Raw genomic sequence first — 15259 nt, forward strand, 5'->3', positions numbered from 1 at the left:
AAAGATGACAAAATAATCAATTAGGAAGGGTAAATCATTATGCTACATTCTATTTAGAGCACACACACAATACAAGTGGGATAAATGTTAAAGATGAGTAGCAAAGTTTTTAAAATCTCATATAATTAAACATTAAATGAATTTGTGCTCGTTTCAACCATTTCATTATAACCTTCTCCTAGAACTATTACTTTGAGTAAAACACAACCCTCTCAAGTATGCAGTTTTATTTAGACACACTTCAGCAATTCTCCATGGGACGGGAGGAAAATCTAGATGTAGCAGCGTGGCAGTGGAAATGGTATAAGAGCCCTGCACTGGAATTCTGCTCTGCTATTACCAGTACTGTTACATTAGGCAAGTTGATCAACCTCTCTGAAACGGTTTTCTCAGCTGTAAAACAGATATAATACTTACCTGGGAGAACTGCAATAAGGACTAAATGGGAGTAACACTTACAATGAACATAGCACAGAGTTTAGCACATAATGTGTCCCAAGAAATGTTATGTTCATTTCCCTCTTTCCTTCTGAAGCATAGCTAGTTTTATTTTGATATGTAAGCATTTTTAAATTTAGTTTTTACTTAATTTTGATTCGGGTATGTTAATATTCAATTTAAAGTAGCTATGTGGTTCTACTAATTAAAGGAGAACTTTAAGTTTTACTATTAGCTAGCCTTTTTGAGTGTTTATTATATTTCACATACTGTTAACTGGTTGTGTGTTTTAGTTCATTTAACCCCCATAACAATCACACATGGTCATTACTCCTATTACCTCCATTGTACAAATGAAAAAAACTGAAGAATAGAGAGGCTAATGAGCTTATTCAAGGTTACCCAGGTAATAAGTGGCAGGGCTAATATTCAAACCCCCCAAATCTGGCTCCTGAACCTATTCTATAGTGTCTCTCTGAAGTAACCCATATGTTTTCACAATAAGCTAAATTTTTTTTTTTTTTTTGGTCCTTTTTGTGACCGGTAAGGGGATCGCAACCCTTGGCTTGGTGTTGCCAGCACCGCGCTCAGCCAGTGAGTGCACCGGCCATCCCTATGTAGGATCCGAACCTGCACGGCGGCGGGAGCGCCAGCTGCGCTCCCAGCGTTGCACTCTCCCGAGTGCGCCACGAGGTCAGCCCCACAATAAGCTAAATTTTAACTGTTTCAAAAGTCAACCAAAACATTCTAAGAATATGTACAATCATATTGTCATTTCTATCACCTTGACAACACCATCTTTTATTCTACATAATCTTCTATAACTAAAGTAGTATAAAATAAAATCTCATCAGTTCAGATTTGCATTATTTAAAATGTGATTGTTAACAATAAGTTTATAATTATTATTATTGTTTAATATACTAATGAATATTTGTAGAGGTCTGTAGTGTCAGAGAGCATTGTTAGTTCTGAGGCTGTACTAAAGATTATTTCTGAATTGTTATAAGAAATAACGCTGATGGCTAAATTATGTAAAAGAGATTTCAGAAGCGGTATTTAAATTACATAGGATAAACACCTCTGAGGCACCTGTGGAGATCAATGCACTTTAGTAAGCATTCCTTTACATATAAACAAGTTATATATTGCTTGTAACTTATTTTTATTTTGTTCTTTAAAATAAGTCCTTCCCCATATATCTGCTAGGAAATGCTTCATTGACCTATACGCATATAAAAAATAAACTTTAGGGTATGCTGGTATAATTTAGATTTCATAATTCAGATGGACTTTCCCTAATTAATTCAAGTGGATGAGGATTTACTACATCACTATTATGAAGTATTTGCATTAAATTTCCTTTACCTTGGCTGCAGTGAAGCTCAGAGCCAAGTTTTGTAGCTTTTCCCAGTGTGCATTGTCTGCTATTATTTTTGCCTTCCTTCTCTCCCTCTGATACTTGATATAAGTATTTTAGTAAATGTTAATAATTAGAATAGTATTTTATTTTTACTGAAGATCCATAAGTCCTCTCTGGAAGTAGTATAAATAAACAAATAAATAAAACAATTAAATCTCTATCCGTTGAAATACTATCTACTTTATCACAAAGGTATATTAACAAATTTATTAACATAATTCAGTTTTCTTAAATGGTATATTATTAACGACTTGCCTATTCAGTCAATTATAGTTAGAGGTAATCAATAAAAACACTTAAAATAAGTGTTTACTCTTTCAATATATTACCTACAGGGAATAAAATTTAAGAAAATTTAATCCTCTAGTCTTCTTTGCTAATACTCTAAACAACTGCATTTATGGAGCTAATCACATAGGATTTATTAAGTACAATTTGAAAACCATGAAACCTGAATTAAATAGAGAACTACTAATACCCCTTTTGATACTTAGCTAACATTATACTCAGCTCTGATTTTTTTGAGTGTCTTCCATAAGCTTTGTCAATAGTATATTCCGGGAGGCTGAACAACTACTGATAATTATATCATAGTCAAATACCCTACAGAGCAATGTGTTTCATAATCCTAATAATCTGCTTTTATTAAACTAAATATAAATACATATTTCATAAATATATTGGGATTGAATACTGTACTATCTGCTATAGATAACCCGTATTTTAAAAAAACCTAATATACATTCTTATAACAATGAGAATAATAAAAAATGTCGCAACTCTCTGGTTAATTACTTGAATTCCATTTAGAGCAATTAAACCACTGCATATGGCCACTAGTGTGCAAATGAAATAATTATCATTTATATGCCAACAAAATTCACTGTGTTTCTGGTATCTAAGTACCAGATGAAGAAATATGGTATAGTGGATAAAAATGCAAGTTATGGAGCTGCCAGACATGGATTCAAATCTTGGCTTTGTCATTTAATAGCTATGTGACTTTGAAAAAGATACCTAACCTTTCCAATTATCAGTTTTCTTATCTATAATTACAGAAAATAAGAGAATTGTTGGGTAGATTAAATGAGAAAATGCATGCAAAGTACTTAGTGAAGAGCCTAATAGAAGGTCTTAGTACCTGTTTGTTACCTGTTTGTTATTTTTATTGTGTGAACCTGGCCTGTTGCAAGGGTGAAATAGTTGGAAAAAACAAAAAGAGAATTGGTAGGAAGATGGAAGGAAATGTTGCTTAATTCTAACTTCAGAATAACACGAAAAATACAAAGGGTCTTTAAAAAGTTCTTGAACAGATTTGTATGATCTTTCAATTCCATTTTTCCATGAACTTTTTGAAGTAGCCTTGTATTATGTATACCAGAAGAAGAATCTATAATACATATTTTTAAGAATGCAAAAAACATATTATTCCCTTATATTTGCTTCAACATTCATATTGTTACATTACCACTAAATTCACTCACATCATAATTAAATCTTTGCAATTCACCTTTAAATTTTTACATGCATAATGATCTGTTTTAATCTATTATATGATATACCCTTCAAATCTCACAGATAACAATATGGATGGAAATGATTTAATGAATGTGATTATGGATACAGATGTTTAATATCAATATTTAATATAAATATTGATATTGATGCATATAAATACTAAAGCAATTTTTCTACATAAAAACTTTAGAAAAATTTCAAGAAAGGGACAGCTTCAACATTACAAACTTTCATTACTGTTTCTCATCATGAATAACATAATTCTTATCTAGAAAACCCACCTGAAACTAATATAAAAGTCTTACCAGCATTGCACGCTTTTCCTCATCTCCTTTAGTTTCTCTCTTTTCATTTTTTTTCCTGAATATCTCTTGAAGCTGAAAAGGAAATCAATCAAGAGTCGAATATCCAGCAAGAGTTTCCAGGCACCTACCTACTACTCAGTGCTAGGTATGAGCTAAAAACAATGAAAATGGTTAGCTTCATCCATCAAGAACATGTAAACTACTGTAGATATATTTTCTGATTTCATTTTTTTCCAATGAAAAAGAAAATACATCCTTCGGTATTGGCAACCCATAGTTAAGTTAAATGTACTTAATGTTACAGTTTTACTTTATCTCTAGGACACAAAGACATGGAGTCTGAGGCACATACATAAAAAGAGATGAAGCCTATTGGGGTATAAAGAACACTGCGATAGAACTCAGGGACTTTGGGTTTGAGTCCAGCTTCTATCACACATTAATTTTATGACAGTGGACAAGTCACTCAACCCTCACTTGGCTCGAATTTGTTCATATATGAAATGAGAATGGACTAGATGACCTCTAAGGTCTCTTTCAGGTAACCAAGCATGGTGGTGGGAGCACAGACGCTGTAGGTATAATACCTTGCACAAGTTATTCTAATTATCTAAGGCTTGTTTTCCATATCTGGAACATGGGGATAATTCCTTACCTTATAGGAATGTTGTGTAGAGTAAACAGTACAAGTAATTACTTAGCACATTGCTTTTCACACAGTAAGTTCTCAATGTTAGCTATTACTATTATCATAAATAGTATTATTTCCTCTTTAAAATCCTACACCTTTACAAAAGGAAGCCTAATCCTACCTCTATAAGAGTTTTCTGGAGAGTTCACTGTTCTTGTCTGTATAATTTGAACAGCTATCTCAACTCTTCATTTATATAGCAATAGTTGAAAGTCAAACAAAATACATTACACCTCCCAAGATATATAATAACACTTTTTAAAAACATAGTACAAAATACAAATAATTTTATCATCACAGAAAATTACTTCCACACTTTTTTTTTTTAGTGAACAGAATTGTTAATAATCACTTTATAAAACTTTAGGCAGGAGAATCATAGATTTTAGCCTTCTACAAATAACTTAGCCTAACTCCACCTGCTGCTTTCAGGAACTCTTAAAAATAAACAAACAAACATCACATATGAGGCAGCAGTACAGGAACTTTAAAAAGCAGACCACAGCTTTAAAGTAAGGGCAGCTTTTGCAAGAGTGTAAAGTGGGAATAAATAGTAGTTCTGTATGAATGTTTTTACCTCCTATCTCCACAAACAGAATTCATTCCAAAAGACATCTACACAGTCAATATCCAATGGACTGAATTTCAAAAGTTAATCTTTAAATCAGTGGGGCAACTTGGCAGTATAGACATAGAAAGTTTATTCAAAATTAGTCAGATTAAACAGGCTGATTTTGAAAGTTCCTAAAATACAGTGGTGTACTATCATAACAAAACTACATTAAACTAAACTTGTCCATTTTAGGATGGTAGGAACATATCTATTGCAATGAAATTGAAAACTTCCACCTCCCCACCATTCTGCAAAGCACTAGAATGAAGGTTCCAGTTCCAGTGTCTTGGTCAGGGACTGCACATGGGTTAGGGCTATGGGAATACTAGTTTAAGCTTTTAGATAAATCTCAATAATTAGTCTGCTTGTTTCCCTGTGGATGGCTACTAATTAGCTACTGATGAGGATTTTTATCTCTTCTCTTTCCTATCACAGATAAGAATGATTTCGACCTCTGATCAAGATGGCAGAATAGATGGTATGCTGCCTCACCCTCTCTCACAATTAATCAAATTACAACTATCAAAAAGCAATGTACTGCCAAGCTGGGGCTGCTGGAGCTCAGGGGAAGAAGAAGAGAGACCTATGGAGTACATGAAGGCAGGAGAACCCACAATGAGGAAAAGAAAGGACTGCTCCGACTGTTTTGAGCCCTGGCCATTTCAAGGCTGGCCCTGGTGAGCACATGGAACAAGGCCTGGCAAAAGCCGCAGCTGTGCTCTTTGTATGAAGTTGCTTGGAAAGCTGCAAGGGAGAAGAGGGCCTTGGTGGCCCCTAGGCCAGCAAGACCACTAGCAAGGTTCCTGTGGACCCACACAGACAATTGAAAAAAGGAGCCATGCAGAGGATGGTGAGTCACTGCAAGGGACTGGCCCATGGCCTGACCCATGGGAAGTGTTTGGTGGTGGGGAAGACAGGCCCACCAGGGGAACACTGGGGCACAGCATGGACAGCTGATGTGCCCTCTACTGAGCACAGGACCACTCAGCAGAGACTGGTCAGGAATATAGAACTGCAGGGGGTGCAGTTTGCTGAAAAGACTAAGGCCCAGACCAGTTTCCACACAACTCAGGTGTACAGGACCTCACAAGACGCAAAGTGCTTACAAGGTCAACAATTAAACTGTGAGCTGCACAAAAAGCCTTCCCCAGAGAATCAGCAACAAAGCAGCAATTTAGCTCAACCAGAGGGCTCAAATGCCGGTTCCCACAGGAAGTTCCCACATTTTAGAAGTAACCAAAGGACAACAAATTAGTTCCAGTGCAGAGTTTAAGTGGTGGGAATAGCAAATAATCCAACAAAGAACTGAAAGAAAAAACAAAAAACCCCAGATCAGGGACAAAGTTCTGATATTAACCAGTAAAGGTCTAACACCCTCAAAGAATACCTATAAAACCTAGAAGGACTGGAACCCCCTCAAGCTCCCATGCTGGGGTGGGGGGAGGGCCTCGGGCCTCAGCCATGCACCCCTGATGTCTGCATCCAGCCCAGGGATGACCATCAGGCTGCCACTGGAAGCACCCTGGGCTCTCAAGCCAGGGTAGGGGAATCCTGAGGGTCTTAGTCATGCCCTCTGCAACATCTGCATCAAGCTCAGTGACGACCACTGAGCTGCTGCCAGAATTGCCCCAGGCCTCCAAGCTGGGGCGATGGGGGCCAAGAGCAACATCCACATTCAGCCCAGCAATGACTGCCAGGCCACTGCTAGAAACGCCCTGGGCTCCTGCGTTGGGGTAGGGCCAAGGGCCTCAGCCATGCCCCCTGAAGTCCACATCCTGCCAAGCCATGACCAAGCTGCAGCCAGAAGCCCCCTGGGTTCCCCTGTGGGAATGAGGGGGATGCCATGGGCCTTGACCACACCCTTCCCTTCCTCCCAACCCGCCCCTTTTCCCCTTCTCATCCCCCTCCCCCAAGCGTGCTGCAACATCTTAGAATGTAAAAATAATAATACATAAATAAATAAATGAAAGAATGATTTCATAGATTTCTTCCATGTTCCAGCCTCTGAAGTAAATAAAAGCTTTTCAGGAGGTTTTCTGAGGAATTTTTAATGGCTACATTACAAGGGTAAAATAGAAAATAAAGTGACTACTTATGTGCCAATCTTTCCCCTTTCTGTTTACTAGGAGAGTATGGGTAAAGTCAGAGCTGAACGTAAATGCTAAGGGTAGACCTTGCTATGCTAAGGAATAAGTTAATGTTAATTCCTATTTCAGAGAAAAAACAGAATGGGCATTTTGCCACAGAAACAGATGCAGGATATAGGAGTAAAAAGAAAGAAAAATTCTGGAAGAGGGGGTGGGAAGATGAGTGAGCAGTTGAAGACACTGTCAGACCAGCACCAAGCTGGACCGGTCAGGTGAGAAAGGTTGAAGGATAAATACCTAAAAATTATCAGCCCTTAGTCAAAGACAGGATAAAGGAAGAGGGAAGTAGGGACAAAAACAAGGTAGTACTGAGTGGAAGAGAAAAAGAAAAAGAAAATCATAGATCATATATTGAGAAGGAAGAGAAGTTTCTATGAAAAGAGTTGTGACTGAGTGGCTGGGATGATGGGCACTGAATAGTAACTATTAACCAAACATAATACAATCTCAGAATTGCCTGTTATTCAATATGATAACATTTCAAACTTCCAGGTAATATATAAACAACTATAATTATCCTAAATACTAAATATAATTTATATTTTTATAACATAAATGTTAATCAAAATACATGAGTATATACTTCTATATTAAATTAAGGTGAAAGCATAGATATTTCACTCTTTCCTCTACAGTAATATTCCCAATAATGTAGAAGCATAAAAACATAAGTAAGCAATATTTAATTACTGATAAAATGCAGGATATAATATACATACCACCAAAAACTCCTTTTTATCTACCATCTCATTGCCATCAGTGTCAAACATGTTGAAAGCTATTCTAAAACCTGCATGTGGCTCTGCCAGAAAAAACAGAGAAAGTATTCATGAAATGGAAAAATGTGTTTTAAAGCACAAAATCCATATCAGTTGTAAACAGTTACTCATATTCTATACAGAAATATTTTATTTAACCAAGAAATCGAAAGCAACATGTTATCATTAGTTAAATATAATCAAAGCTATATAGAAGCATACATATTTTTGCTTCATATATTATTAGCACACTTAATAACAGAATTGATAATACACTTTAAAAGTAATTGTGTGATACACGTTGCATAGTATTGAAAAAAAACTTTGACTACTTTCCTTCTAAAAATAAGCATTTCTCTTTCTTATCTAAGGTCTGTCAGTTTATTTAAAAGGAAAATATCAGGTTATCACATTTTAAATATTTTTAATATGTTCAACTACTTAGAGTGACAGAAAAAAATAAAAATATGACACAATGGACCAGTCTCAATTTTTGGGAAATTATAACTGGGATGACCTATGAAAATAAATGTCAAGAATGAGATAGAAATTTGGGTTTAAACTTCTAGAGGCCACAAAAACAGAAATAAAAAAGAGGCTTGAATACGAAATTCCCAATTTTCCCCAAACACAAAGGACAATTTCTTTTCTTAGATAGACTTTCACATACTAACCTTAAAATGAGGTTCAATCTCTGCCTCTTTTTACTTCTACAGTATAAAGAAGAAAACTTGGACAGAAGAAAACCTGAAAGTGTCCTTCAAAAAGGAGCTCAGTGAACATGCCATTCTCAAAACTTTGACCTTTTCTTTCGTGATGACTTGCAAAAAGTTTCAAAAGGGACCCCCTACAAATACACTTGCTATTACTTGTTGTGAAATCTCGAACCTGGCAAAAAAGAAGCATACATCCCTACTTTCTTAACTGGTAATATCTGTCTCTGAAAATAACAGAAATAAAAGCCAGTCCTTTATGCAAGCTCATTTCTTGTATGTATTTTAAGAATCTAAACTTGATTTAATTACCATCACTTGAGAAATAAATAGAAATTCACAATATCCCTAATAATCATGCTGTAAGCTGTAAGAAGATCTTGAAAATACATATAGAAAGGAAGTCCTTACAACCTGTTTGGAAGAGAAAATAAACTTAAAATGATAAAAAATAGAGGAGACACAGCCAGGTAACAAAGGTTATGTAGCCCACTTCCTGCCAGCACTCTTTTCACATTTTTCTTAGTTTTAATCTAAACAACATACCATAATTTTTCAATTCAAACTCCTTGGAAGTTTCTATAGATGGGTCTCGAACTCCAAAGGAAGTTTCACAGCACCCAAAGATTTCAACCTTTCTGTAGTAAGCAAAAACCACTATATATGTTTTTTCCTACATCTTTAAAACCACACCCTGTCCCATCACACCAAGTGGCTTTCCTAACCAGCACTATTCTTATTCTTACCTATCACTCTGCTGGTTTATCTTGTCTATCACTCTTTGGATGCCAACTTCTAACTTTGCATCCAAAGTTATTCTAGCTAACAAGATAACTTTTCAACAAGTGCTTGAGACACTCTTTGGCACCCACCCTAGTTCTCATGTTAACATTCATCATTGACTGGACTTGCAAATCACTAAGGCTTTCCAGACTGGATCAACCTTAGGTAGCCTTGTCACCAACTTCACAATACTTGTTGTTCTCCAGCCCTAATATTTTAATTTAATTTTAAGTCCAAGAGAAAAAAAACCCAAGAAAAAAATAAGACAATTTTTGAAACACACATGTGTGTCCATGCACACACCCTCCCTAAACTTCCTGCAACAGAACTCGATTTAACATCATTCATTACTAAGTTAAGAATAACACAGTGGTGTGAATTTTCTAATTACAGAAGTAAAAGGTATTTTAAGACTTGTTTCTAATGACAGAGTTTTATTGATGTTCTTGTTTCCATACATCTCCCCAAATCCCCACAACTGAAAATTCGACTGTTGAAATTCTTTCATTTCTCTCTTTCTTCATTCATTCACCAACTATTTTTTGAGGGTACCATTTGCAAGATACTGTTCTTGATACAGAGATGGACAAAAAAGAAAATGTTTGTCATCATGAACCTTGCATTCTAGAGTGGTGAGACAGACTGGAAAGAGCATGTAAACCAATAATACTTTCAAACAGTTGAAGTGCTATGAAGAAAATAAAACACGGTAAAGGAATAAAAAGGGAGAGGTGGGAGAGGGAGCTACTATAGAAAGGACGGTCAAGTAAGGATTCTGTTAGTCTTCACATTAGAAGGGAAACCTGAATGATACTGAGGAAAAGCACGGCTGGCAGAGGGAGCAGAAAGTACAGATCTCTGAGGTGGGAATTTGAGGAAAAGAAGGCTTAGGTGGCTGGAGCACACTAAACTATAGTATATGATCTTGTCCAATAAATACAAAGAAATTTAACTAAAAATCTCAGTAAACCCTTCATATATTCCACAAGAACTGCTGCATGTAAGAGAAAGAGAATGACAAAGCTGTTTTAGGGTGTGTATTCTGGTAGACTCACTAGTTAACAGACTCATTCTCTCACATTAATTAGTCTTACAGAAAACGTGATTCAAATGACTGCAGCAAAAACTTACAAATTATTACATGTCCTGACCTTTGGGGTATCATGTAGACTAAAACCACAAAGATGGTATATGATATTAAATTTATAATTTACAAGCATTTTATTACTTTACCATAAGCCATGATATTTAAGTTCTGACTACTGATAGTGCTGTGCTTAGCATTTCCTGTGGCACTTAGACATGAATTTTGTAGAACAGCATGGATATACCTAAAGTGATTTTCAATAATAAGAGAATCTAAGAAAGATCTGTTTTCTAAAATTCCGATTAAAAAAAAAACTGCATTCAGAAATAGATTCAATAAGTACACTTACTTGTTAAAATACATAAAAGAAAAAGATATTCTGTGTAAGAAATCACACCTAGAAGAAAAATAGTATCAGTTATGCGATATACAAAATATGAAATTATTTTCATATTTATCAAAGTAAAATACTATTTTAATAGACATAAACACTACGAACAAGGAGCTTACAGTTTTGAAACAAATATTAAATATTGTTTTAAGTGAGACTAAGTTATTACTATAAAATCATGGCAAAAAAAGCAGCAAAATAAATTTTACTTTAAATGTTCCACATGCCTCTCAAGAAATCCATGCAAAATTCTCATTAATGCTCTCAAATATATTGGCAAAAAAATTATGCTTACTTATAGTGGTAACTTTTAAATTTGTTGCTACTTTTAATGTATGGATCTAACATAAAGAAAAAGGTCATAAATGGTTAACACTGCGAAGTGCTTAATTCCTTTTTAGTAATGTGAATTTTAAAACATTTAGACATTCTTGCTTAGAAACTTGATTTTTGTACTTTTGATTTTTGTTTTAAAAAAACAAAACTCTATAGTATCATTTTTCTGCTTTCAAATGATCATTTATTACTCTTGACAAACAATGCTTCTATTAAATGTACTCTAAAAAGTTTTTACTTTAATTAAATAATTACACTTTTTGTACATTGCATCCTGAGTTCTCTGAAACACCGTAATTACAAACTTTAAAAGGAGTTTGTTTGGAGTCAATAAACATATACATTCTGATACCTGAATTCTTGCTTTTGGACTATAATATCCCAAACTAGAATTAATGGTTTAACTGGCCTTCCAAATAGATACTGAGAAAATTAAAATTAAGAAAAAGCCTACAACAACTTATCTAGCTATCAGATAGTTCTGATGTGTGGCAAAGGGTATAACAAAATCCTTAAATAATCAGATCATGAACTTTTAAAACTCCATTCTATCTGATGTTCTTTGAGGCTATCCTCTTTGTTACAGAACAAAGAGGAGTCACTGTCAGGCAGTTTGTCAGAGACATGAAGGGAACTATCCTGGAGGCCCTGAAAGCATTCCCTTCTTTTGTTTATACTAGAATATTGTGACCTATAGACAGATAGTTCTGGTTGATTGCCATGAATGTTATGGGAGAAAGATTCTGGAATGGCCAATGTATATTAAGATACAATACTTAGATTCCACTGGGATACCTCAAAAAAAAAAAAAAAGCATAAATATAAGAGGAAAAAGGGAAATGAGATTGGGAAAGACTCTTGCTGTCTTTGCAATCCCATCTCACTCACTGCTGGTCTAACTGACCTAGTAGAATACTCAAGAGATGTTGGTTGGTATAAAGAATTTTAATACCTGCTATTCTTCTTTCACTTTATAGTTAACTCAAGATTTCCCTTAAGTGAAGGATGATGTAACAGTGAGAGTCCTGATCATGATTATTATGGTAGGCACTTCTCTGTAGAACTCCGTTTTTATTGAGGTGGCTTAATCCACAAGGGAAGAGAACAAAGTGAAACTCATGATATAATTTAATAAAAATGGCCAAGAAAAAGAGAAAATACTGCTGAAGATGAACTGTAGATTCTTAATGCCTTCCAACTACAAGAATTAAAAACTGTATGACCAATCCTTCAATTAAAAGCCAATTGAAAAAAATTTCAAGGGACGTTCCTTAAAAGCAGTACGTTGTTAAATTCCTATATCATGATATAATACAGGTGGCTGTCATAACTTAGTCTATGCAACACACATTTTCACAAATGTTACATGTCATTTTTTTTAAACTGCATAACATTTTCTTGCTGGGTAATATTTTAAGCAGATAAACTTGTTTATTTTATAATGAATCTCCAATAGCTCTTAAGATTTAGCTTTAAAATTTCTCTGCCATTTAATCTCTTAAAAAAGCAAAGCTCTCTGTACTTCTCTACTCTAACCTAATAGTGCTAAAACCTTCTGGGATCACTGACTACCTTTATGATCTGATCTGTATAATAGAGATATGCACTGTCCTACAGGGTAGCCATTGACCACATGTTGCTATTTAAATTTAAAATAATTAAAATTAAATAAAACCAACAATTCAGGTTCCTCAGTTACACTAGCCACATTTTAAGTGCTCAATAGCCACAAGGCTAGTGACTACCAGATGAGACAGCACAGAAATAAAACATTTCCATCACAGCCAATAATTCTATTGAACAGAGCTAAATAGATCCTCTCCCCTGAAAAAATTGCAAAAATGCACATAACATGAGAAGGATAAGGTTATGCCTAAACTGAGATCTTCTAGATTGAACCCTCCCTTTAACTAAAAAGAATTTCTTCTTCCATACATTGATTATATTTGAACCAATTTGTATTTTCCCATGAGATATATTAACAAAAAATTTTGAAATTCACCATACTTACCTGATCCTTCTGAGCTTTGAATTTTCCTGATCCTATCATCCCACCCTAAGATCTGAATGACAATCTTTAAGACAACTTTCAGGAAAAAATTTCTAAGAGCTTTTTAAGACAACCTGGTCCAGGTTTCCAAAAGATTTTAAAATCCTAGTCATGAAAAGCCTGCAATAAAAGATAACGTGTCTCTTCCTTTCAAAGTTTATGTGAACCAGGTGGAAGCAATTTGAATTTTTAATTCTACTTAGATAAAATATATAAATTATACCTACTCCTTTAAATTATCTGTCTTCATGCTAGAGTAAGTATAATATGTTCAACCAATATTGGCTAAAATTAATGAAAAAGTAAAATATAACTGCTTATATAATTAAAAAAATATTTTTATTTTGTATATTCACATATTTGAGTATGTAAAAAAGTATATTTCTAAGTAACAATCCTTTTAAAGATTAAAGATATTTTGTTAATTTCTTTCTATAAATATGTACAAAAGATACATTGTGAAAGAAAATGGAAATAAAAACCATATAATTTGATTGAAAGGAAATGTATGAATTAATAAATTAATTTAGGAAATGGATATTACAATAGAGTAAGTTGAAATAGGTGAATTTTATAGTGAATGTTGTCTTTAAAAGAAACAAGTTCAAATTTGGCTGCCAAAATATGTATCCAATAAGTTTTTCATATAGATTAAGTTTAAGAATATAATTCCCTGGAAGCAAAATGGAAGAAAGAGAAATAGACATTTGGAGAGTTTTTGAGAAATGCTCTCTGTGGGTAAATATAACCTATACTTTCACCATGGTTAAAACAATGTCTTTTTGTAATTACAAAAGTTTATTTTGTTGTAAAAAATTTGAAAGACATGAATAATATTCATATATAAAATATAACATATGAGCCACCCTTAATCACACTACCCAGAAACAACATTAATAACCCAGAAATATTAATATTATGGTGTTTTTCTTTTCAATTTTTTCTCTATGCATACACACACAATTTTGAAATTATTTTCGGTATGGGAAAAATATGCACATATAAATAGTGTAAATAACATAGTGTCAATATTAAGATGCATAAGTACTAAAGTTAACTTACCTCTTTCTTTAAGATTTCGAAATAGCTTTGATGATCCTTTCCAAACTGGTGGTGTTTCTGAGAGCATCTGATTTAATTCCTATGACAGAAGGTATCATAATACTGATTGATATGTAAACCACTTACTTATAAAATAGATTTAAAAATATTTAAACGTCCATGCAAAAATATTCTCCACTTAAAAGACCCGAAACATGGCATTATTTATCCTATTCTATGCCTATGATTCATTCAACTACAAAGCCCAATATTTGTCATGGTCCAAACATAAAATAAATGATAAAGATGCTACATTGAATTCAATTAGAGCTACCCAAAATCCCAGATAAATTTATAACCAGAGGAGCATATATAAGACAATCAAGTTAAGATAAAACAGTGAGTTTAAGTTCTGGAGCTGATTATATTTTTATGAAAGCCATAAGAAAAGGTGATTTCCTTATCAAGGTCAGAGATGATCACCTGGTTTCACGTAACATCTCTGTCTTGTAGTGCTTTTGGATTTAGGTGGCTTTGTATAGAGGAAGTAAATGAACAAAGGATTATGTTAGAAAGGAATGAAGAGTACTTTAATGGTGACTCAAAGAATGACGATATTGGATGCAGTGAGAGGACAGGAATATTGGGGTTAATGTGGCCACTCTTTCACATTTTCTTCTAATTTTAACTTAAATATTCAGTAAAGAACACAGACTTCAACTGTTGCTTAGTCTTTTTTTAAATCAAACTATCCACTGTTGCTGGGAAACTACTGGAGAAATTAAACATCTGATTATTGCTCATACACTAACTAAATTGATTTTGAATTTATAGTGCAAACTCTATTAAAAATAAGTGAAAACTATAATTTGAAGAAGAATGATTAAAGGATTTGGTGACACAACTCAAAATAATTTGAAATAAAAAAATTAAGTCTGCTCAGAGCTGGATGGTTAGCTCAGTTG

The 15259-nt window shown here is 34.0% G+C and overlaps 1 protein-coding gene across 2 annotated transcripts in view; it reads right to left on the reverse strand.

Annotated features, from left to right (window-relative positions):
* The window catches only part of MICU3 (mitochondrial calcium uptake family member 3), a 94874-nt gene that overhangs the window by 28680 nt on the left and 50935 nt on the right, over positions 1 to 15259 (reverse strand). For both annotated transcript variants that reach the window (XM_063077207.1, XM_063077206.1), the window contains exons 4-7: positions 14316 to 14394; positions 10826 to 10873; positions 7855 to 7937; positions 3685 to 3756 (exon numbers count right to left, since the gene is read on the reverse strand). In XM_063077207.1, coding sequence (XP_062933277.1) covers positions 3685 to 3756; positions 7855 to 7937; positions 10826 to 10873; positions 14316 to 14394 — 282 coding nt within the window. The remainder of the gene's footprint in view (positions 1 to 3684; positions 3757 to 7854; positions 7938 to 10825; positions 10874 to 14315; positions 14395 to 15259) is intronic.

The sequence above is a fragment of the Cynocephalus volans genome, chromosome 13 (assembly GCF_027409185.1).
Source record: "Cynocephalus volans isolate mCynVol1 chromosome 13, mCynVol1.pri, whole genome shotgun sequence".
Lineage (NCBI taxonomy): Eukaryota > Metazoa > Chordata > Mammalia > Dermoptera > Cynocephalidae > Cynocephalus > Cynocephalus volans.